At 38.9% G+C, this 24,702-nt stretch overlaps 1 protein-coding gene across 3 annotated transcripts in view; it reads right to left on the bottom strand.

Annotated features, from left to right (window-relative positions):
• Nucleotides 1–23,810, bottom strand: part of SMAD5 (SMAD family member 5) — a 53,259-nt gene extending 29,449 nt beyond the window's left edge. For 2 of the 3 annotated variants that reach the window (XR_009502395.1, XM_059917151.1), the window contains exons 1-2: nt 23,683–23,810; nt 4,129–4,682 (exon numbers count right to left, since the gene is read on the bottom strand). Coding sequence is in view for 2 of the 3 variants with exons in the window: in XM_059917151.1 (XP_059773134.1) it covers nt 4,129–4,531 (403 nt within the window). In the remaining variant the exon portion in view is untranslated. Of the gene's footprint in view, nt 1–4,128; nt 4,683–23,050; nt 23,493–23,682 lie in introns of those variants that run through there. The other variant, XM_059917153.1, reaches the window with a different exon arrangement.
• Between the last annotated feature and the right edge of the window lie 892 nt (nt 23,811–24,702).

The following is a 24,702-nucleotide window of genomic DNA, read 5'->3' as shown; positions in this document are numbered from 1 at the left end:
CGCACCACCAGGGAAGCCCTATATTTTATATGTTATACAAATTATATAAATACAATTCACTGCTGAGCCAAGTATATATTATGATTATATTTTTCCTTGAACAATGTTTTTATTAAAGTTAATTATTGCCTTGGTCCTTCATTTAATTAATCTCAAGTTTGTACCACTAATTTCCAGAAGTCCAACAGATCTATCAAATTCCCATCAATATTATTTTCCAGATCCCACAAATAAACAAATAATCTATTGATTCCATTTTCTCCCCTGATTCTCCATCCTTTGCTATAATCTAGACTGGCTGCTACTTAAATCTCCTACAAATCTGAGGTCCTTGAACCTCCCCTTCTCTTCTCTCTTGCTGGATCCCATTTCCTGGACCTCATTCTTTATTAGCTTCCTACGGAAGGATGTAAGGAAGAGAAATTTTGAGCCCTCGCCTATATGAAAATATCTTGTCTTATGTTTATCTGCAGACAGATTCCAGAATAGATAACTTTTTCTTTCTGAATTTGGGGGGCACTGCTTCATTTTCTTCTAGAATCTAAAACTGCATTGAGAAATCCAGTATTCTCATTCTCAGTCTTTTCTATGTGCCCTGACTTTTCTGAGAGCTTTCAAAATCTTCTTTTTATCCATGATATGCTAAAATTTCATGTGTGGGTCTTTTTTCTGCCCCTTGCTCTGGTTACTCAGTCACTGGGCCCTTTCAATTTTCAGTTCTGGGAACTATTCTAGTACTATTTCTTTGATAATTTTCTCCTTCCCATTTTCTCCAATGCTTGATTTCTAGAATGTATTATTTTATTGGAATATTTAATTTGAAACTTATTCTGAGCCAGTTAATGTTTTATCTAAGCACTTTTCATGCATTAACTCACCTAATTCTCGTAACTAACCTGAAGTACGTATTATTATTCCCATTTTACAGATGAGGAAACAAAGTCACAGAAAGGTTAATTAATTTGCCTGTGGTCACACTGATAGTATTGGTAAAGTCAGGATTCAAATCCAGAAAGTCTGGTTCCAGAACATAGTCTTAACCAGTAGACAATACTGCCTATTAAACGCTGGATCACCTGGGTTGGCCCTCTATTTTTCTTTTCTTTATCACTTTCCAACTATTTTCCATCCTTTTTTTTTTTACCATTCTGCAATACTTTCTGGCTCCACTATATGTGATCTTATATAAGTTACTTCCCTATTAAGTTTTGGTTTCCTTATCTGTAAACTTACTGGTAAACTTAGAGTGCTGTAAAATGTTAGTACCATTTTCTAACCCTATGAAGGAATAACCTCATAGGATTAGGAAAGTGTCTAGTCCTTAAGTGCTCAATAAGTGTTCATTACTATTACTATTACTGTTACTATTATTATGACTTTATTAATACTGGTACTATAAAGTGATCCATCCTGTGCCACAGCTGCTTAACTTGCTTAAGCATACCAGGCCTAAGCCCCAGTCTTTTCTACAGAATGAATCACAGCTGAGAAAGACAGATTACAAAAATAAGACATTTCTATTGACTGATTATTGGACACACCCTAGCTATGGGGGAATACACTAAATTCCTTGACTTTCTTTCCAACAACTTCTAGCAAATATCAAGCCTGGGAACTTTCCAAACTACACTTCTCTATTAAATCCTCACATCTTCCTTTCCTCATCAATTCCTCAGGCTACAGCTCTCCTTGGATTCAACAAGAAATTGAGAATCACCTCAAATACCACCTGGCAGCCCTAAAGCCCTTAAAATGAACTTTCCCTGAGAGCACCATTACTACTATTTTTTTTTTTTTTCTAGTCTCCACAATCAATGTTATTTTTATAGCTTTTTTACCATACTGGGCTCTTATATTATCTTCAGTGAAATCCAGCGGAGGCCCGCAGACTAAGGTGGCTACCATGATTCCTGCCTCTGGGTATTTACCCCTGGAGTAATCCCCCTCCCTCTGAGTATATTATCTGTGACTTGCTTCTAACCAATAGCATATGGCAAAAGTGACAGGATGTACGCAATAACATTCCACAAGAATACAATGTTCCTTCTAGCAAGAAGACCCTTTCTTACTGGCTTTGAAGAAGTAAGTGGCCATGAATGTGAGCTACCTATAGAGAAGGTCCCATGGCAAGCAAATGAAGGCAGCCTCCAGTCAACAACCAGACAAGAGTCCAACAGCCTGCAAGGAACTGAATCCTGATAATAATCACATGAGCTGGGAAGGAGATCCTTTCTCAGTTGAGCCTCCGGTAAGACCCAAGTCCTGACCAATACCTAGAGTACAGCCTTGCAAAGGACCCAGTTAAGCCATGCCTGGACTCCTGACTGACAGAAACTGTGAGATAATTAACATGTGTTAAGCCACTTACCTTGTGGTACTTTGTTATGCAGCAATAGATAACTAATGTACCCAGCTAGTATCTCAGCTTATATAATTCATTCAATACAAAAAAATATTTACTGAGCACTCCCTACTAAGTTCTAGGTAATAATACTATTCTAGGCACTGGGAATGCAGTACAGAATGAGCCAGAGGAAGGTCCTTCTCACATCAGTCAATAAAAAAAATAAATACCTAATAGAGTCAAGTAGTGATGGGGGCATTTGAGCAAGGACTAAATGAAATGAGAAAATGTGACATGAAAAGATCCTGGGGGGAGAGTACTCTAAGTAGAGGAAACAGCATTGGAAAAAAGCCTGGATGCAGGAGTATGGCAAGTCCAAGGAACAGAGGAAGTTTGAGGATAGGTCATGTAGGCCCTTGTAGAAATCTGTTCTAAGTGTGACAGAAAGCCTTTAAAGTGTTTTGGGCAGGGACTGACATGATTTGATATATATTTTCTAAAGATCACTCTGGATGCTATAATAGAAAACAGAATGGGTTGGGGGAAAGAAAAAAGACAGAGAGACCAATTAGACTACTTAAGGTGAAAGATGATGATGGTCTGTACTGGAGTACTGCTGTTAGAGATGGTGAGATGATATGATCAAGATATATTTTGAAGGTACAGCAAACAGCATTTGCTCATAGCTCAAACACAGAACCTAAGAGAGAAATAAAAGATGACTTCTAGGGAGCAATTACATGAATGCTAGTGCCATGTACTTCAACTGGGAAAACTGGAGGAAAAAAAAGACTTGGTGGGAAAAACAAATCCAAAGTCCTATTTAGACATATTAAATCTGATGTTTATTAGACATTCGGGTGGAGATGTTAAATAGGCGACTGGATACAGAGTCAGGAGAAGCTGACTCTGGAGTTCAAAATGTGCGCATGAGCTTATAGACAGTTTTAGGACATGTGATAACATAAGAGTACACAGAGGAAAAATATAGATGGAGAAAAAGTCCAGGGACTGACTCCTATGAAAACAGGAAAATAGCCAACAAAGAGACTAAGCAAAAACAGCCAGTGAGGTAGGAAAACTAGGAGAGTGTAGTGTTTCAGAAGCCAATATAAAAAAGTTTTGAGTGGGAGGGAAAAAGAGCAACTGTATCAAATGATGTTGAGAGGGCAAGTAAGATGAGGACTGAGAATGAATGACCCCTCTATCTGTAAGAAAGCAGTCATTAGTGAATTTGACAAGTCAAATGGTAGGGAAGAAAGACTAACTAGAGGGGTATCAAGAAAGAACAGGAAGAAAGTAATGTGGAGATAATAAACATGGAGACTACTATAAAAGGTAGACTGGAGGTGGGGGCATATTCTTGAGGTCAAGACAGAAATTCTTAACTTTTATTTGAAGTTGGGCTGTATCATGACATGCTTGTATGCTTTCAGAAAAAGTCTAGCAGAGAGGGAAAATACAATGCTGGAATAAATAAAAAATAAACAAAAAGGAGTGGGATGTAGTACACACATGGAACTTAGACTTTAGATAAAATAGAGGACTGGCAGAGTGTATATACGACTGGCTGCTTACAGCGAACAATGAATTAGAACAAGCCACTTGGGAGCTGTATCATCCATATATTAAGCTAAATTCAAAATCCAGTATTCCTCCCAAGATTAAAATCTTTAAGAAGGAAACATAAAGCTAAAATAACCTTTTTAATTACTAAATTCAGTCAAATGCAAATCAGAAAGAGAAAAGTTTTTATAATTTTTCCCAGAGGAGTTAAAACCTACCTGGACTCTCCACTCTCTTATAGTGGTATGGGTTGATACAAACTTCTTTTTGCTTAGATCCAAAAGGAAATTCACAAATATCCAATGGCTTTAGCTCATGATGACTCTGCAAATCAGGCCAGCGCCAAACACGACAATATATAACATGGGGCAAGCCTTTTCTGTGAGAAACCTGCAGGCGTCCATCTAAAGATCTGGGAATAGTGACACATTTGCTTGGCTGTCCTGGACTGCTCAAGGCTTTCTCCAGTTCCTCCATGGCACCCTTTTTCTTTTTTAGCTTTTTCACCAAAGCATCGACTGCCTTTTCTGCCCATTTCTCCTCTTCATCACCTTGCTTCCAGCCCAACAATCGCTTTACTGCTGGACTAGTAAAAGAAAACAAGCTGGCCATTGACGTCATTTGATTTAAATCTTCAGAAACCTTCCTGCAACTCAAAGTCAGATCACAAGTGAAAAGTCATATACAAGTCCTAGACAAAAATTCCAATTAAAAAGGGAGGAGTGACATTTATCTTCATAAGTGCCATAAGCTTCTTTCATTGGTTCAAGTCCTGAAAGAGAAAGGGGGAAAATTTAAATGAATGCAATTAACATACATTTAAATCAATATAATTTGAAAAGCATATTACTTTTAAATAACAGCAGAAAAGGTTTACAAAGTAAAACAAAAAACCTACGTCTAGAAAGAGAAATTTTCTTAGTCCTGTGACCACTCACTTCCTTCTTCATAATATGAACAAATAATTCACTGGCAATGCCAAATGATAACCAAAAGCAAAGTAGGGTGCTCTACTTTCTAGGTATTATCCCCCCACCAAAAAAAAAAAAAAACAGCCCCTAGACCTTTATTTCTTTCAGTCAGAAGCCCCCAAATCTAAGGTTTGATTCTAATGTACTTTTCTTCATTGAAATCCAGGTTATGTGCTGTGTCAGTTTTGAACATGATATTATCCTGATTTGAACAAAAGTCTTAAGAGAAATCTAGCTCTTCCCTAGGGTCATTATTCTCTTTAAAATGTTTCACAGACTTGTAAGATTTGGGCAAAAGTCACAGTAGTACTCAAGTCACATTATTATTATAGATGCAAATTTTATTAGAAGTTGTCATAAGATGTACCAAACCCTCAAATAAATTATAACATACTTAACTGCCAGAAAAATGGGAAGTATCTACTTTTAAAATGAAGAATGCTAGATTTAAAGAGAATAAATTCAAAGTTTAATCCCAAAAAAGATAGTTTATAATTTCATAATTCCTATTGCCTTCTCTGATATTTTAAGCATGTTAAGTTAATGAACCTGCTCCAGGCAGACCACCATTCTACACCCTGAAGAAGCCCTTGGTGATGGTGACAAGATGAAGTAATACGCAGTGGTACTCCACCGGTAAGAGTGGTACAGTCCCCTGTGGTCACTACACAGCCAACCGCAGACAATGAGTAGCTAGTGAAATAGCAGGAGTAATGTTTGGAAAAAGGATGTCAGTAACAAAAGATGCTTCCGTTCTTATGTCTAAAATTGCCAAATAACACTGCAGCTCTGTCTTTGACAAATACTAGCAAATTCTAGCATCAAGCCTATTCTGGATTGGGGTGCATCTTCCCAGAAAAGAATACATGTGCTCAGTTAAAACTCAGGTAAACGTAAAGTAAAATAAAATAGAGTTAAATTCAACAAATAAGTATTGATTGCTTGTCGCCATGTACTGTGAACAGCCATGGTACTTTAAAAAAAAAAAAGTCATATACCAAATAATTTCATCTTAAGAGCCAACTGATTCATTCTTTCAATATGTGCTTACTAAGAGCCTACTAAGTGCCAGGCACTATTCTAGGTGCTGATCCAGAAAAGGAAAAATATAGGAGCACTGACTGACTCCTCTTTAGGAGAAAAGGGTTACATGTAGAGCTATGGAGCGTTACGGTTCCTCCTTTAAAAAGTGCTTAATTGATCAAAAAAGGGCTAAGAGCTGCAAGCATTTATTCACACTGTACACCACACCCAAGAAACCTGTATCATATAACCTCTTGGCACCTGTCACTAGGAACTGCACAATCTTCAATTAGACTGACTTCTCCCTACTTGCAAGGCCAGACTATACAGAGTGCAGAGAACAACTTACAGCCCATTTCACTAAACTCAAACTCCACTCAATCTGCTGCCACTGGGAAGTCAGAGATGTGCTCAGATGCTTAGTGGCTATCCAGACTGCCATGCTGGAACCATGGGAGGAAGGGTGCAGGGAAGTGAAGGTATATTCCTTATGTATGGATGGATATGCCTAACCCTATGCAGGACATCTTTCCCAATGTTACACAGGATAATTTTCATCAGGTAAGCAAAACTGCCTACATTAAACCAAAGAAATATAACAAAAAGATGAAAGCACGTTTTTCAGTAACAGGTCACACAGTATAACGTGTTATGAGTTAAACAAACTGTAAGAAAGGCTTACTTCAGTTGTAGCAACATTAAGGATATAGAATAAGCCATCTGGGTCCGAAAGTAAAGGCATGATTTGGTTGTCTGAGATGAGAAGGAAAATTTCAAAGGAAAAGGGGCACAAACAAAAAAATACATGGGCAGATATGAAGAGAGCATTTTCTAGGATAGAGAGCAGATAGGCCTGGCTGACTGAGACCTTATTCTGTAATACTAGAATATAACAGAGGCTAAACAGAGTAGTGCATGTGTATGAGAGAGAGCATGTATGAGCAATGATATGTTGAAGAAGGGAGAGACAAAAGCAGAGAAGCTTGAAGACCAGATACTAGATTAGTAGTTAACCACCAGAAAGTGCTTAATAAATGTTAACTACTAATCTAGTATCACTATTACTATTAAATACTAACCATATTACGTACTAACAAGGAAAAAGGGGAAAGTTATTTGTCTATATAAACCCAAAACAAGGACTAAAAGGCTACATACTAAATTATTCATTGCAGTTACCTCTGGGGAGAGGCATGGAATGGAAGACAAGCAAAATAGAAAGGGGTCCTGCATGATTTGTTCTATATGCTTCTGTATTTTTTTAACCTTTTAACAAAGGCATAATGCTAAGATAAAAGTAGAAGGACTTCCCTGGTGGTCCAGTGGTTAAGAATCCGCCTTCCAATGCAGGGGACGCGGGTTCGATCCCTGGTCAGGGAACTAAGATCCCACATGCTGCGGGGCAACTAAGCCCACACGCTCTAGAGCCCGTGAGCCACAACTACTGAGCCTGCGTGCTCTGGAGCCCACGTGCCACAACTAGAGAGCCTGTGCCCCGCAGGGAAAGATCCCACGTGCCGCAACAAATATCCCAAGTGCCACAGCCAAGACCTGATGCAGCCAAATAAATTAAATAAATAAATAAAATAGGAGATAATCTATTATCTACTATAGAACAGAATGGAGTTAACAGTGCTATTACAAAAAAACAGGTGAAACTCATGCATGCTATTAGAACTCAGGATGGTGGTTACCCTTTAAAGGGAAGGGTGGGGGTATTGACTGGAAGGGAGCTTGAGGGTTTCTGCCATCCTGGTAAAGTTCTTCATCTTGCTCTGGGTGAGTTTATGAGAGAGTCACCTTGTGAAAATTTGGCTGGCTGAATACTGAAGATGTGTACACTTTCTGTTAACAATTTTAAAATATTTTCCTGCTATGCAAAGTGCAGAGTGGTCAGCTTCCTTCCTATTTTTTGCCCCATCTTCAGGTCCCCTTCTCACAGGCAATCCCTCTTGTATTGTCTTTTATGTCTTTCCAGAGAAATTTTACAAATACAGATATATAAATAATCATAACTTTTTTTACACAAATGGTGGTATATTGAAAAGAAAAAAAGGTACAGAAAAATGTATAAACAATGTATCTTCAAGATCTTTCCATACCTATATAGAAAGAACTTCTATATTCTTTTCTAATACACAGAATTCCAGTGTAAAAGTAATCTTAAAAGTATATCAAACCATGTCATTTCTCTGCTCAAAATTCATCCAGCAGTTTCCCATTACACTCAGTATCCAAATTCTTTAACATTACTTTATAGGACCTACATGATCCAGCCTTTGGCTTCTCCTCCAAACTCATTTTTAGCATTCTCCTAGCTAACTTTGCACGTAACCACACTTGAAGGCTTTCCATTTCTCAAATGTTCCAAAGTCATTTCTACCTCAAGGCCTTTGCACTTGATGTTCCCTCCCATGGAATTCTCCTCTCCCAGATCTTAACGTGGCTTTCTCTCTCAATTAATTCAGCTGCTCAAAAGTCACCTCCTGAAAAAGGACTTCCCTGACCACTTTATCTAAAAGAGCATACATCCCACTCCTGCATCATTCTCTATCCCCTGGTCCTGCTCAATTTTCTTTCATGACATTTATAATAATCTGATATCATATGGATTTTATTTATTAACTACATGTCTTCCCCACAGACATGTTAGTAGGCAGGTAGCCTTGTATTCTTTATCCATCATCATATTCCCCTGGACCTAGAACAGTGCTTATTTATTAAATAAGTGAGTAGAGAGTTTTAAAAAAAGCAATTTGTAAAAAAGAGCAACTGTATAAAATTTAAAACAAAAAAAAGGAGTTCTTTATGGACATGCACAGATATAGTAAGAGAATAAAAGTATGCATGGAAATGATACATACCAAACTCAGGATACTGAATACTGACTACCTCTGGTGAAAGAAGAAAGAAGGTGGAAGAACAAATGGAAAAGCTTTAGCTGTGTTTCTTTTAAAACTGGATTTGAAGAAAATCTGACAAATCATCACATATATTATTTTCTCTACTTTTCTACATTTAAATATTTTATAACTCAAAAATGCACTATTTTTAATTTTTTGAAGTATTATCAATGTAATGAAAACAGAAGAGGATCAGATTCTGTCCTTTACTAGGTATATGACCATGACCAGGTATCACTCTTTCTTAGCCTATTAATTTTTCTGTGAAATAGGGATGATGGTTCCTAAGTCATTAAAATGATGAAGTAATAAAATAATGTGTGCCTGAAGTACTGAAAACACACATATACATATACATACATGTAACAGATGCTTTATAAACTCAAACATGCTATTCACACATGAATTTCTAGCACTGGGAAAGGAGAAGGGACAAACTTTGCACTCACCTCTTTAAATATGGAATGATTAAAAATTTTAAACATGTTTAATTGAATTCTTTCTAAAAATGTTTTATAACTTTCCAAACTGCATAACTGGTATGTGCAAGTAATCCAAGTACTTGTTATCTAAAGTTTAAAAAGGGAGCAAAATTGATTATAAAAATTCACTAGTGAATAAGTAAAAGACCTGATCAGGCACTTCACAAAAGACATCAAAATTGCCATTAGATGGTAAAATGGACTCAACAGCATTAGTTATCAAAGAAATGTAAAAAACAAACAAAGACAGTGAAATATCACACCACATCTACCAGAATAGCTAGACTTAAAAAAAAAAAAGAGAGAGAGAGAGAAGGTGTTCATGACAATCAGAACAATTCTTACATATTGCTAGCAAAAATATAAACTAGCCCAACCACTTTGGAAAATTGTTTGACAACATCTACTAATGCTAAACATAGGTCCCTATGACCCAGCAATTCCATTCCTAGGTATATATCCAACAGAAACAAGTGCTATGTCAACCTAAAGGCAAGTACATGTTCATAACAACTTTATTTGTAATAGTCCCAAATTGGAAATAACCCAAATATTCATCAACAGTAGAGTGGGTAGATAAGTCATAGTAATAAATTCATACAACAGAATACTTCACAGCAATGAAAAAGAACACACACATGTAAAACATGCATGAATCGCATTGATATACTGAAGACATCAGATACACATTTTATCATTCCAACTACATGACACTGAAAAACAGGCAAAACTAACCTATGGCATCAGAGGCAAGAATATTACTAAGAGGGGACAAGACAGCCTTCTGGGGAGCTAGAAAATTTCTATATCTTGATCTGGGTGATGGTGGTATAGATGTACACATACATAAAAGTTCACTGAGCTATACACATAAGATTTGTGCACTTTATTTTAAGATATACTTCAATTTAAAATATTTTTTAAAAATTTACTAGTGTACTGATCACTTATAATTAGTTCTTGTTCACTAGCATCTCCCTTACTATAACAGCTTCTAAACCACAAGTAAAACTGCAAATTCTGCAAAAACTGTAACATTTCATAAAGTCTATTAAAATGAGAGCAAAAGATGCAAGGTCTGGGATTTAATTTTACCTTATTATCCTATAAACAAATAAGTCTATTGTTGTTTCATGCATACCGTCAAAGAACATGAGACTCCTGAGTCAGAGAAAGACAAAGGACTTTATCAATCATGGCCCATCAAGCAACATAAGCGTCAGATGTGCGGTTCCCTTTGCCTCTGAGACCCACAGGAAGAATGCAATATGACCCAGATGGACAGTACTCCTGCAGTGGTTTGCACTAATGATGAACAGTGAGTTTGGGAAATTCACCACTTTTATAGTTATCAGTAAGCAATAATAACTTCACTGTCAACGGATTAACAGAAGTCCATGGGAAAATCCATATATATTTTAATGAATATTTTCACAAAAATAAAAATGCTCTTAATATTAGTACCACAAATGTCAAACATGAAGGATGTCATATCATGCTACTAAATTGTTCTGTGAGAAAAATTAAGCCTATCCATACTCACTTCAGTCTTTGTTCATTATAAAACTTAATGCATGTTTACAATTATAACCTAATGATTTTCCAAAATTTTAAGTTTTTAAGATAAAGTCCCAATCAGACCTTTTATTCACAATTCAGTATGAAATACTGGTCTGCATTCTAAGTGGTTTCATTTTGAATGGGTGTTTTCCTGAACCAATTATCATTGGCTCATGAAGACCTAAATATAGCATAAGCTTTTCTTTTTTTTTCATTTTAAATTTTATTTATTTATTTTTTTAATTTATGGCTGGATTGGGTCTTCGTTGCTGCACACGGGCTTTCTCTAGTTGCGGCGAGCGGGAGCTGCTCTTTGTTGCGATGCGCGGACTTCTCATTGTGGTGGCTTCTCTTGTTGTGCAGCACGGGCTCTAGGTGCATGGGCTTCAGCAGTTGTGGCACACAGGCTCAGTAGTTGTGGCTCACGGGTTCTAGAGCACAGGCTCAGTAGTTGTGGCGCACGGGCTTACTTGCTCCGCGGCATGTGCGATATTCCCGGACCAGGGCTCGAACCCATGTCCCCTGCATTGGCAGGCGGATTCTTAACCACTGTGCCACCCGGGAAGTCCTGGTAAAACTGTTTTATGGTACCCATGTGATAGATCAATTTTCTCCCGTCATCTTTTCTGTAAAATATATATTTAAAATAAGACATTGGTCCACAAATTGAAATAAAAGTATCAGAGTGCTTGGGATAGAGCAACAGATTTATTTTACTACCCTCACAAAAGTCCTCCATTACGATAGAATTTTTTCATTATGTATACAAAAAATAGAGTAAAATAATAATATTTTTGATTTGCAAATACTAGCATATGCAATATGAGTCCCAGTGAACCTGCAATACCTTTGAAAATAAGAGTATGGTCAGGTTTTCTAGTACCCAAAAGGTTTAATTTTAAATCTCTTATTGAAAAGTTGGTTCAATTTTTCACACCCCCTTCGCCTTTCACTAAATAAAATGAATTTAGAAACACTGAGAACACCCATCCTCAATTCAAACAGCTGGTTGTATTCACAACCAACAACAATACTCTTCTATATTATCTCTAAACTTATCCCAGTAATAGAGAAAAGTCCCAAAACGCTATATTCATTAACTTCAGCCTTTAGAGGTTACAGATTGCTGGGTAGTTAAATTTGGTCCTCTCTACTCCCTTTCTACAATGCTGTCAGGGTCTACTGAGGCACAAATATATACCACCCATGCTAAACTCAATAGCAGACTTATACTCTTATTTATACAACACATACTTACTGAGTGTACCTAAAAAGGGCGAGCCACTAAACTAGATGCTAAAGGGTTAAAAGATAAATCAGGTCCAGACCTTAACCGTAAGAATTACAAATTAATAATCAACTAAGATGTGCCCATTCCTATCTGCAATACACCATGGAGAATGGCAGATCCCCTAGGGTGTATAGGATGCTAAAAGAAATTCAAGGGATGGCCCTTGGGGGAAGGGAGTGGAGGGAGACAAAAAGCATGAAGTAGCTATATCTTAGGCATAAATGCTATTCTGATAAAGACATAAAATCAGAGTTTTTATCTACCAGGATGGGGAAATACTACAGTTCAGTTTGCTGGAACATAGGTGGTAGAACAAGGAAAGTGACTAGATACATACAATAAGGCTAATCTACACAGGGATATTCATATACGTATTGTAACACACAAAAACACCAGATTTGAAGTCTAATGAACTAGGGTTCAAATTCTGAATCTAACACACCTAAATATCCATTTTTCCTATTTTGTATAATGAGTATCAGTTCTGAGAATTAAATGAGATACACAATTAATGCCTGGCATAGTACATATTGAGCAAAGGGAAACTGTAGTCATTATTATTGCAATAATCATGAAATTTTTTGACATCAGGCTCAGGATTTTAAATACACAGCTGGGTTACTTTATTTCATCAAATATACAAAGCCATCTACTTAAGAGGTTCCATTATTTTATGAACCTTGAAGGAAGAAAAGGCTGCAAATTAAACTATCACACCATGCTTTCTCATTGCTTAGATTTTTTTCTTCATAATATCATCCTTCTGCCATCAAGACTGTAGGTCTGAAGAGTGTTCCAATATTACTCCGGGATTGTTGTTCAAGCCACTGACACCCATCCTGCAAGTTTTGATACTGTTGCTTCCTTGATCTTCCCAGAGGGTGTAAATGAAAGAAATGACAGCAATGAAAACAGCAAAGGCAGAGATCATGCACGTGCAATGACAACAACATCAAAACTGCCACCTAGCCAAAACCAATATTCAGATGCCATCGGCTGTAAGACACATACCAATTTCAGAGATGTTATGAGGTGGAAAAAATGCATATCTTAGAAGAAATAAGGCAGCTTTTTCTTTCCTCCTGTCCCAAAGTCCTTTCTGATGTTCCCCATCACTTCCCACCAGTATCTACTGCTCTCCCTTCTTTCTTGTTCTCATTCTCCTTTCTTGCCTCCCCTTTCTCCATTCCTCACAGCTTCTCCCACATTCCTGAGTGTTGATTTTGGAGAAGCTTGGCTACTACCTAATGATGTATAAACTACCTAAGGAAAATGAACTTTTCTTCTAACTCCAAAAGGACCTACTTAGCACAGAGTACGTATTTTGTACCTCTGGTACTTTCAAGTGCTCCAGGGCTTGCTTACCTCCCGAGTTTTCTTCTAAGTAGATGAGAAGATGCATTTGACAGCCCAGATATGTAAGACAATACCCTACATGAAAACCTGGCTTCTGAGCAAATTCTATTTGTGCCTCTGTCATCCTCATCCTGGGCCACCTAATACATTGAAGCTAACCTAAAGTACACCATTGAGAATAAAATATTTGTTATTACTCTTTAAAGGTGACTTATTTAGTTCCTATGAAAACCAAAATATCAGTAGGCTTCAAGGAACTTAAATCATGGAGTTATTTTCTTTTGCAATAAACCTCCACGAGAAGCTCTTTCAAAATAGTTATTATTTATAAATGTTAAAGCCATGTTTCAATAGCATAACTGGGGACAGAAGACAAATTCTGTTTTCTTTTTGCTCTTCTGGAGTCATACTAACCCAACCTTTTTGAATGCTAAATAGTAACTGAGCCTTCTTAAAAGCCAAGTCTTCTTAAAACAATGCATAGGAGGCTAACAAAGAAGTCAATAAAACAAACAAACAAACAAACAAATCTCACAAACTAAATTGAACAATGCCCAAGATATCTTTCAGGGAATTTCTATTTCTAGCTTAAAACCCAGAGAATCCCCCAAAATCTAATATCCCATTAGGAAATACACAGGATAATCTGTGTAAAGTAAGTCAATTCTCATCAGTACTGCAGTTTTGAGTGAATATAATGATATCTAGTGATCACTTTCAAACTTCTATCTATTTAGGGGAACCATAAAAAGAACAGAAAGGAAGAGGAATTATGCCAATATAACTGGAAAACAGGGGAGGAAAAGGTGAAAAGATTACACACTTGTGAATACGGTTGTTAAGAAGGAATTAACTGTGCTTCAAATGGCTGGTGACAGCAAAAAGTGGAGGGCTCAGCAAATGTACAATAACCTAGCTCCGACAGGCTCCCTGTTCCCCCCACCCAAACACACACACACACACACACACACACACACACACAGCACTTAAGTGAATAAAAGCCTTAATGATTAGGTGTGGATAACTGCTCACGATATTAGCACAGATTTCAGGAATGACTATCACAAGATCCAAAAAGGAATATGACAATCTATAATTCATAATCCAGTTGGTAATAAAGGACAAGAATAAGGAAAACCAAGTATCATTAAGCCAAATGAGGCAAGAAAGACTAGGAGGAGACAATCAGCTAGATCGTGAAGCTAAAGGGAAAGATACCACCACAGAATGAAAGCCAAAGAAAGAAAGACAGTATAAGGTAAAGGAGTCAGGCTGCTAGAAGTAATCCTATATGCAGTACAGAGTTCTATCTAAGCAGAAAGACATGTTCAAAGAGCCATTTTGAGAAGACAAAAATGGCAACAGCACATAGCCAAGTAAAGACTTAACCAAGAGGGGCAGAGAGGGTAAATGGAAAACATGTAATCCAACTATGAGAGGAAGCCGCACCAGGGTGGTGGTACGCAGACCAGGTAGTGACGGTAGTAGAGATAGAAAAGGAAGAGTTATGAGGGACATTACAGATAAACAATCCATAGGACTTGCTGACCACCAAGAAGAGAAATGGGGCAGTCAAGAAAGGTAAAGGTTGAGGACTTTCCTGGCAGTCCAGCGGTAAGACTCTGCACTTCCAATGTAGGGGGTGCGGATTTGATTCCTGGTCGGGGAACTAAGACTCCACATACACAACCAAAAAAAAAAAGGAAGGAAAGGTTTAAAAGCTGAAAGAATTAGACACCGCTCACCCAAAAAGGGGAATTCTAGTTATTGCCAAGATGAAGCAAAAAGGTGATGGTGGAGGGGTATAAGGAAGCAAGTACTGATCCAAGTCCAAGCACATGTGACACTTAAAGCTCAAGACAGGAGGAATGAATATAAAAATTTGGAGGATGATACAAAGATAAGTAAGAGTTGAATTTGATTTATTCAAATTTATTGGGTGCCTAGTAAGCCAGGAATACTCTGTGCTAGGAACTGAGGCTTAAAAGATACTATCTGTAATCTCAATGATCATAAAGAATAATGGGAAAAAGAGAAGATGTTATGAAGAGCTTCATATGCTGTTTAGCACATCACTTAGTTTTACTATAGATTTCCATATGATACTCAACAGAGATGGGGTATTAAAACAGAGTAAAAAATATATACAGCAAGCACAGAAGGCCAGTAACTGAGTAGATAGGAATGTGTGCTACTTCGTACATCAGAACTTGGAGGGACTTAAGAAAATAACTGTAAACACATTATGTGCTATTACCTTGGCTTTTTATAGTTTACCTCTGGTTTACGAAGACCTAACTAGATGACTCTTTCACTAATGGGTTTTGTCATTTCAGACAGCTAGAAAGAAACCTGGGATTTAATTATGAGCTTCAGAAATCCCTGTGTATTAGGTTCCCTGAAATTCTTCTGAAAAACTGCAACTATCAACTGAACAATAACAACACAGAGCAGTACCTTGGAAATCCAAAGAAAAAGAGTGGCACCTCAACCATAAATGAAAATCTTATAAAATTAAGAGATATCATGCATTACAAAAGAATCTATCACATTACAAAACATACACACTCACACACACACACACACACACACACACTTTAATTCTATTTCAGCTCAAGCATCCCTTCTTCAGGGAAGCCTTCCCAGACTACCTTGCCTAGGTGAAAGTCCCCTATTATACGCACTTACTGCTTCACCTACCTCTATTTCGTAGCACTTAACATATCTATGTTTTTACATTTACCTGTACAACCTGGCAAGAATGTAAATGAGAAGAGCCATATCTGTTTCACTCATCACTGTAAGCCTAGTGATACATATGCTCAATAAATATTTGTCTAATGAATGAGAATGTGAATACAAAGCATTTGAAAGGATATTAGCCATGGGGGTAGGGTGGGGTTCAGGGTACTTTTTACTTTCGGCTTCATGCAATTCTGGACATCTTAAAATAAACATGAATTTCTTGTATAGTTAGGGGGAAAAAACCTACTTTAAAACCAAAGTGCAGATGTACCTCAACTATACTAAAATTCTTACTAAAGAGAGGATTTATAAGAGTCATTCTTATTTCAAAAGAATTCTCTCCAGTATATTTAGGGGTATACAAATTTGGAGGCTGAAATTTAAGAAGAGTCAATCAAAAACTAGAGGCAAATACTTTCTGCTTCCAATAAATAATAGTAAGAATTCATTTTTCAAAAGCATTTATCTTCCTGTACTGGAATATCTTCTGTACCTCACAGATTTTACAAATGCCATTCTCTGCCTGGACCACTTTCCTCAAGCTCCAACCACTAATTTCTAGCTCTCTCATCACTAAGGCTTCAGCTTTAGCTATCATCCCAGAGACCTTCCCTGATCATCTAACTCTATATAAAGTAGGTTTTCCCTAAGCTCTAATCCAGTACTATATTCATTTCCTTCACTGTACTACCAATTTGTAATTATTCGTTGGTTTACTTGATTTTTGTCTCTCCCACTAGAATGTAATTTTTAAAAAAACAGTACTAAGCATATTCAGAGAACTTGTTAAATTGATTCAAGTTATTCATTCAAAAGTCTATTTATTGAGGTAGAATTCTAGGAACTGGGAATATACAAGTGAATAAAGGGGGCCAAAATCCTTGTCCTCATGTAGCTTACATTCCAGTGGAGGGAGACAGACAAAAGACAATAAATAAGTGATACAGTATAGTTTGTTAGGTGAAAAATGGTATGGAGAAAAATAAAGCAGAGGAAGGTGGATGGGGAGCACTGTGGGAGAGGTGTAATTTTAAATAGGGTGGCTGGGCTGAGCCTCTCTGAGAAGGCGCCAACTGAGTCAATACTTTAAGGAAATAAGAGTGAGCCAGGCAGATATCTAAGGGAAAACTAGTACAGGCAAAGGCAACAGGCAATGTGAAAATCCCAAGGAGGGAGCATGCCTGGCACACTCAAGTTAACTGCAAGACCCTGAAGCCTGAGAATAAGCAAACAAGAAGGGGAAAACAAGGAATGGGGTCAAATAGGTAAGAGAGCCATGCTGGATATGGTAAGAGCTTTGGCTTTTACGGTAAGTGAAATGTGGACCCATCTGAGAACTCTGAGTGAAGACATGACATTTTCAGACTTTTATTATTTTAAAGAATCACTCTGGCCCACATGTTAAGAATAATGGGGGCGGGGGTGGGCAGCAGGGGTAAAAAGCGGGGAGATCAGTTCAGAGTTGAAGCAATTTAGGTAAGAGATGATCATGGCTCAGACAGGGTGACAGCAGTGGGGTGGTAAGAAATGGAAAATTTCACATGTTTTGGGAGACAAAAGGTTTCCTGATGGAAGAGAACGGGGAATGTGAGAACGGAGGAGTCAATAATGATTCCAAGGCATCAGCCTGGGCTACCCAAAGAATAGGATTTGTCATCAAATGATTTGGGAAAGGCTGATAGGGAAGCTAAAGGATGATCCAGAGTTACATTTTACATACATTAAATGTATGAATAAAATGTTGTTAAACTTTACCAGGCTTCCATTCAAATGAATTTTTATTAACGTCAAGAAACCAAAAGTCTTGTTCTTACTTCAACTACCTGAGTAGAACCTCCGACCTACCATAAACACACACACAAACTTCCCTCAACAGTCTCCCCCAAACAGACAGACAGACACATAGACACACACTGCTCATGCCCAGACTTCAGAGGTAAATTCATAGAAACAGCTCCTTCACTTTCTGCTCCAACATCTCTCTAATTGCTTCAATTCAAAATAAAAGGCAAGCAAACCAATCCAAAAATTTCACCCAACACCGTTAGCCAAAAGGCAATCTCCTGAGCACATCAACCCATGCAAATAAATGTGCATATGGGTCACAAGCCACCATCGTCTCAGCCAAACCTACACAGAAGAATTACAGATGGGGGTTTTAAAGAAACAAATTCCTCATAACCATTCCACAAAATTCAGATTCATTAGGTTTGAGAGTAGGGCCCTACCTCCCATATTTTTAACAAGCGTCCCAGGTTCTGCAGTAGGTTTGAGAACCAAGGCCCTTAGGACCATCTGCAATGGGAGAAAATCACTTACCTATATACATTCAAAGATAACATTTTGTGGTTGGTGGGGGTAAAGCTTTAAAAATGTCTTACCCCTGTGGTTCTAACATCCTTAGTCACCAAGTATCAGCAAAAGTAGACACCCCCCCCCACCACTGTCAAACCAATCCTAGATCTAGGTATACAATTACTATAAAGCACGTAAGCCACATCCACGACTACACTCAAGTAACAGAAAGAAACCAAGAGCACGTTGGCTCCAAAACTCTCCTAGATTCAGAAATCCTATTCTTTATTGGAACATCTACAAAGAGGAGGAAATAAAATCACAATCGTAAAATCAAAATCATTTTCCTAGAGAAACGCTTAAATCACCACTTTTCCCAATTGTGGCTCCCAATTTCCAAAGACACCCAAAGTTCTCACAGCCATCCAGGAGCTGAACTCATGATCCCTGACACTTCTCACACCATAATACTCTCACCTAGTCTCTCTCTGTGACCACACAAGTCTCTACTTTTTTATCTCCTACATCCAGACTTCTGTTTCCCAGTTTTTAATCACTCTTTAAACCTCGCCTGCTCCTCTAAGTCCTCTAATTAAGCAGAGCCTGATCTAGATGTATCACTCACCGCCAGAGCCTGCAAGATTTCTGACATTGCTGCCAGATGTGTCTGAGTATACCTGTAGAGGCTTGTAGGCACAGGAATAGACACAGAGCTGGTCAATCTTTATAGTGCTTTCCTTTAAATTATAAAATCATCAAGGGCAGATACCAAATCATTACGTTACAGAATGTGTCTCTGGAGTACAAAGTGCTAACTTGTGTACACAACATATATTCCAATGCTTTATGAAGATGTTTTCCAGATACCTCATGTGTACCCCAGAGGTCAAGTCACCTACTCACCTAAGTGGGCAGAATGATGTGAAGAAGGGGAAAGAAAACAAAAGACTAGCTTTGAAAAAGTTCTGCAGCACCCCCCTTTTCCTGGAAATACACAAACCAGAATAACTAGACCTCAACTTATACAGCCTACCAGATAGGATGCTAGGCAAATCCTAACACATCATGAAAACAGAAGTGAACAGAACAAAACTTGCCTTGAAAGTACCAGCCATATTCTGAGATCATAGTTAAATCTGAAAAGTGTAAAACTGTTCACAGGACTCCAGCTGCTATGCTCAAAGAAAGGTGGGAAGGTGACACTAGTTTTTTTCTTACTATTATTTTCAGTAATAACAAAACAACATACATGGAAACCAAAAAGAAAAATCCAGTTAAATCTCACAACAGATAAGGCCATTTTCAAATTTCCAAAGTATACCAGTCTGTAAATTATATATATATATATTTATATATATAAATAAATATATATATAAATATATATATATAATAAGCAGAGACTGATGTACCAAAGAATTCAAGAGCAAACCCTATGTACGAAATGTACTTTAACAACCGTCTTCCAATAGTGAATTCCAATTATAGTACTGCACACACAGAACCATCTAATAAAGAATTCTTTCTTCTAAAATACTATCACAACCAAGTTAGGGATACAATAAGAAAAGTCACTAAAACCACCTCTCTACTAGAAAGGGAACAAAAATTCCCCAACCTAGGTGCCCAAGGCAAAAAAGTATCAAAACTACAGAGCCTAGAACTAGCTGATTATTTATGAAAAACCTAGTAACTCTGTAATTACGCCATCTTTTCAAAGTTATGAAACAATAAAAGCTGTTAGAATATGAAAAACTAGCTGATCCTAACAACAATCTAGTTTTTAACAATTCTTCAAAGAGAATTTTATATCTTAACCTTCCAAGTAGTAAATGCACCTCTCAGATTCCGAGGTCTAGGTAATGGCAATGAATTGGATAATCCAGCACTAAGAATTTCAATTATTTTTATTCTATTAACTTTGGAAGTAGAAAAACAAGGTGTAAAAATACATGGAGAGACTTTGTGAGGTCATTCATCATCATCTTTGGTGGAGAATGCGTACTATCTCTGTGCAGTCTTCTTGGGTCCTACCCTCCCAGATAGTCTTTTCTCCAAAATATCCAGACGGTTAGAAATAAGAATCATCCCCCAGGCTGTTTATAATATTTCCTTTTATAAGACTGTCCCTAACAAAAGGAAATCTTCTCCAATGTCTTTGACCTTATCAATACACTGGCAAACCCATAGGGTATACGGCACCTGTAACATTTGAAGAAAAGAAACTGTTTCAGTTTCTTTTTTGTGCGTAGTATGAAGCACAAAAAAAGAGAGACAAAGAACATAGACCCTCTAGAAGTAAAGCGAACAGGGAAGACTGATAAACCAGGGGAATAAAGGCAGCTATATCCTAAAGAGTACTCAAGTCAGCTATGAAATTCACCCAAATGTGTGGCTCACTGCCTGAATCAACATATACATCTGGTTAATAATAAACACTGGTAAGTCATAAACAAAAAGGGCTTTCTTACTCAAAGACTCTACAAACTACTGGTAACATTAAAATTTACAATTAAACAATATGTGTGAAATAGATTTTTTAAGATAGTATTTCAAGTTACAAAGAAATTAAAAACTGTTCGATATTTTACTGCCTAGTCTTCAAAACACTAAGAAGCCAGTATCTTTGATTTAACCAAGTTACAAATCTGTTTTCAGAAGCAAGCGAAAACATACTGCCTCTGCTTAATGCAAGGGACAAAAAAGATCATCACTGCAAATCATAATGTTTGGGTTCATGATGAAAACAGGAAACAGACAGGCTGCCCAGGTATAATTATGGTTATAGTCTAATGTGCCTTCAGGTTCAGCCAAGAATTAAAACCCAGTGAAGAGGGTAAGCAGAATTTATTTGCCTCTATCTTGCTACAGAAGGCAACTTTTAATAATACTCCCAGCAACATGTTACATAACCAGTCAATCTGATTCAAACCTCATTAGTAACAACATTCTGCCACTGTCTCCCTCTGAAATTAATAACTGACTTTGCCAGAGGGGAAAGAAATGCAACACACATCAATCTACCCATTTTTGTGGCGCCTACCGCAGTGAACCAGGCAAGTAGATAATTCCACCAAATCTGCACAGAACCTACAAAAATATTTTATTCTTTTCTCTTCCCGTTCACTGTTCTCTTCTTTCATCTAGATCATATCATATGGATGCATTTAAAATCTAAGAGGAAAGTTAGTTGGGAAGGTTCATCAAACTTTTATTGCCTATTTCAGCTGTGATCGGAAAGGAATGGAAGCATAAATGACAAATCAATTTTATTAACAAAAATAAACGGGTAAAGTTATGCGAGAACAGCAGCTATATGAAAAGGAAAGGCACACTGACTCAGGGAGCAGCAAGGTAGAGAGGGAAGAACGGAGGATGCTATAGAGACAATTATGCAAAGGTTAAATTTTAAAAATCTAAACATAATAAATACAACCTTTACGAAGGTTACACTTTGTTAACTTGTTTCTTAAGAATTGTTTCGTATTCTTGTAACCTCTGATTCATCTTAGAGGAAAAAAGTTACCAAAGTAGGAGTAAAAGGAAGAATATAAAATAATTTGTTCAGATCTATAAATAATTCCTATTTACTGAATTTTGAACACACTAATTGCATAAAAATAGTCAGATCAATAAATGTTCACATCGTGTCTAGGTACTGTCTTCCCCACAAAACTGGCATCTAGCAGCAACTTTAAACTGCTTGGAAAGTTACTAATCTATTGGGATTAAGGTTTTCAACCTTTCAGCTTTCAAATTAAAGTTAAAAACTAATTCATTCTGGGCAATTCGGGTACTCTAATTTAAGGAAATTTAACTACTCCCGTTTAAAAACAGAATTTAAAAAAGAATTTAAAAAACAGCAACTCAAGTACCCCTTCCTCTCAACTTCTGTGAGGCCAACCCACAACCTTCCACCTATCCAGTCTTCGTTGTTAGATAAGAACACTTTTGGTGGTGCTAGGCAACAGGCATGATGTGACAAACCCAACCAGACTTCAAAACTTTTTCCACAGAAAGATAAGGTAAACAAGATACACTGAGTACCACACCCATATAAACGCACAGGCAGCCAGGAATGCTTCCCCAGGCCCCCCAGTCTCTCTCTAGACCTCCAGCTGGTCAGGAAACAATGTCTCTACAATCAAGATAGAGATCTGGCCCAGGGTGTTCAGGCATTCCTCACCTCTAGGCTGGCCTACAGCTCCACTCTCCAATGCCATCCAAACCAGAGTTGGAACATTTTGTTAGGAAGCGGGCAAACGTCCAAATAACCGACTATCCTCGCCCCAGTTCTTTTTGCAACCAAAATCTGTTTTGGCTACTGAGCATGCTCCGACTTAAGACAGGCGCCACATGGGAGTTTTCAAAGCTTAGGCTCCAAACTCCACGTAATAACAGCAGCTGAAAGGGGAAGGCAGGAAAGAGGGAGGGGGAGGGGGACAGACCGGAATATGAGTACAGACACTGAAGTGAAGGACCCCGGTAGGGGGTGAATATGGTGAAGGCAAACAGACCTTGCTAGTCGTTTTCCTTGCCGCTAAAGTTTACATAAAGTAGAAGAAATCTTTGCAATGATGAAAACTGGCATGGCAAGTGGCAGAAACCGGGTCTAACTACCAGCTGAGCGCAGCAGCAGGTCACAACTGCCCATAGTGTAATTTCCACCGATAAGCGTAGATCCTTATCTTTGAAACACAAAGCGACGGCGGCACGGATTCATCAAACCACTGGACGGCTTTGCAGTGTAGCCGACCGGGCTGCTCGGCCGAGCTCGGCAATCCTACCAGGGGTGTGTACTGAGGGTGGCGCTTGGATGAGGGAGAACAAACCGCTCCTCCGGACAGAAGTGGGGCCGGGGATCCCCGCGAGGGCGTCCCGAATGCCTCCCACCACAGTCCGGGGACGCCCCGGGGCAGGCGAGGCCTCCACAGCCAGACGGGCCGCACCATCGCCGCCTGCCTGGACCCCGGCAGGCCGGGACTCGGCCTACCTCCCGCCCCTCAGGCCCGGGTGGTTTCCGCTCCGCCCGCGCCCGCACGCCCCCGCCTCGGCCCGCGTCCGGCCGCTAGGGCAGAGCCGCGTCCGGGCAGAGCCTGCAACCCCGGTCCCGCTCGCCCGCCCCTCCCGAGACCCCACGTTCACTCACGGGCCGGCGGCGCGCGCTCTCCCGGCGCCGTAGCTGCGCTTGCCCACAGCGCAACTTTATTAGCAGCTCGGCCGCGGGACACGCGCACGGCGCCCGCTCGCCCAGGACCCGGATGAAGGAGGGAAGGAGCCGGGGAGGACGCCGCGGGGTCGGCGCATGCGCGCAAGCCGCCGAGTGACCGCTGTGGGACCCACCGAGGGAAGGGCCTCCTCGCTACAGCGGCTGAAGGAAGCCACCGCGCTTGGCTCGGCTCCCGCAATCTCTGGCTTCCGATCTGCCGATCTGCCGGAGGCTTCTCTCGTCCATGGCTAGGCCCAGGAATGGCAGTCGGCTAGTTCCCACCGTCCCGATAGCCACTAGTAGTCTCCACTAACCAAATCAACTCACATTATAATAAAATAATTGTCCTCGATATGGACAGTTGGAGATTTTCCCAGTCACGTATGAAGTGTAAATAAAAACATCTTCGGATACAACTTTGCTACTCTTAATGATTTGTAATATAAATCTGAGAGAAGAGAGTCCTCTTTCTGTGAAAAAGTAGCTTCAAAACAAGCTTCTGAACATCTTACAGCTTCTTACTGGATGCCCTAAGCCCCCTCCCACGTGGAAATCTTGGAACCTCTACCATCCCCCACCGCTCTTGCAGTGCCAGACCTTGTAGCTCCCTGAACTAGGCCTGCCCATGTACTGACACCCCAGTAGTTCAAGATACCACCGTCCTGGCCAGGTGGGGACACTGAGGTGTACAGAGGCCATCCATAGACTGATGTCCCTCCACTCCATCTCTGGGGGCAAGAGCCTAATTCTCTTTTTGTAGTTACTGGGGCTCTTCTCAACGCTCTCCCCCCCTCCCCAATTCCCCAAAGTGTCAGCATTTCCCAGAAAAGGATAATAGTACCATCTAGGGCACCCAATTCAGAGAGTACTAGTGAAGAAAAACTTTAAAATAATTTTGTTTTTATTTTATAAGTTCAATCCTGGTTTTCCAATATTCCACTGTAGTTTTACTTTTGAAAT

The sequence above is a fragment of the Balaenoptera ricei genome, chromosome 3, assembly GCF_028023285.1.
Source record: "Balaenoptera ricei isolate mBalRic1 chromosome 3, mBalRic1.hap2, whole genome shotgun sequence".
Lineage (NCBI taxonomy): Eukaryota > Metazoa > Chordata > Mammalia > Artiodactyla > Balaenopteridae > Balaenoptera > Balaenoptera ricei.
The sequence above is the reverse complement of the archived record's forward strand: the minus strand, read 5'-3'. Positions and strand labels throughout refer to the sequence as shown.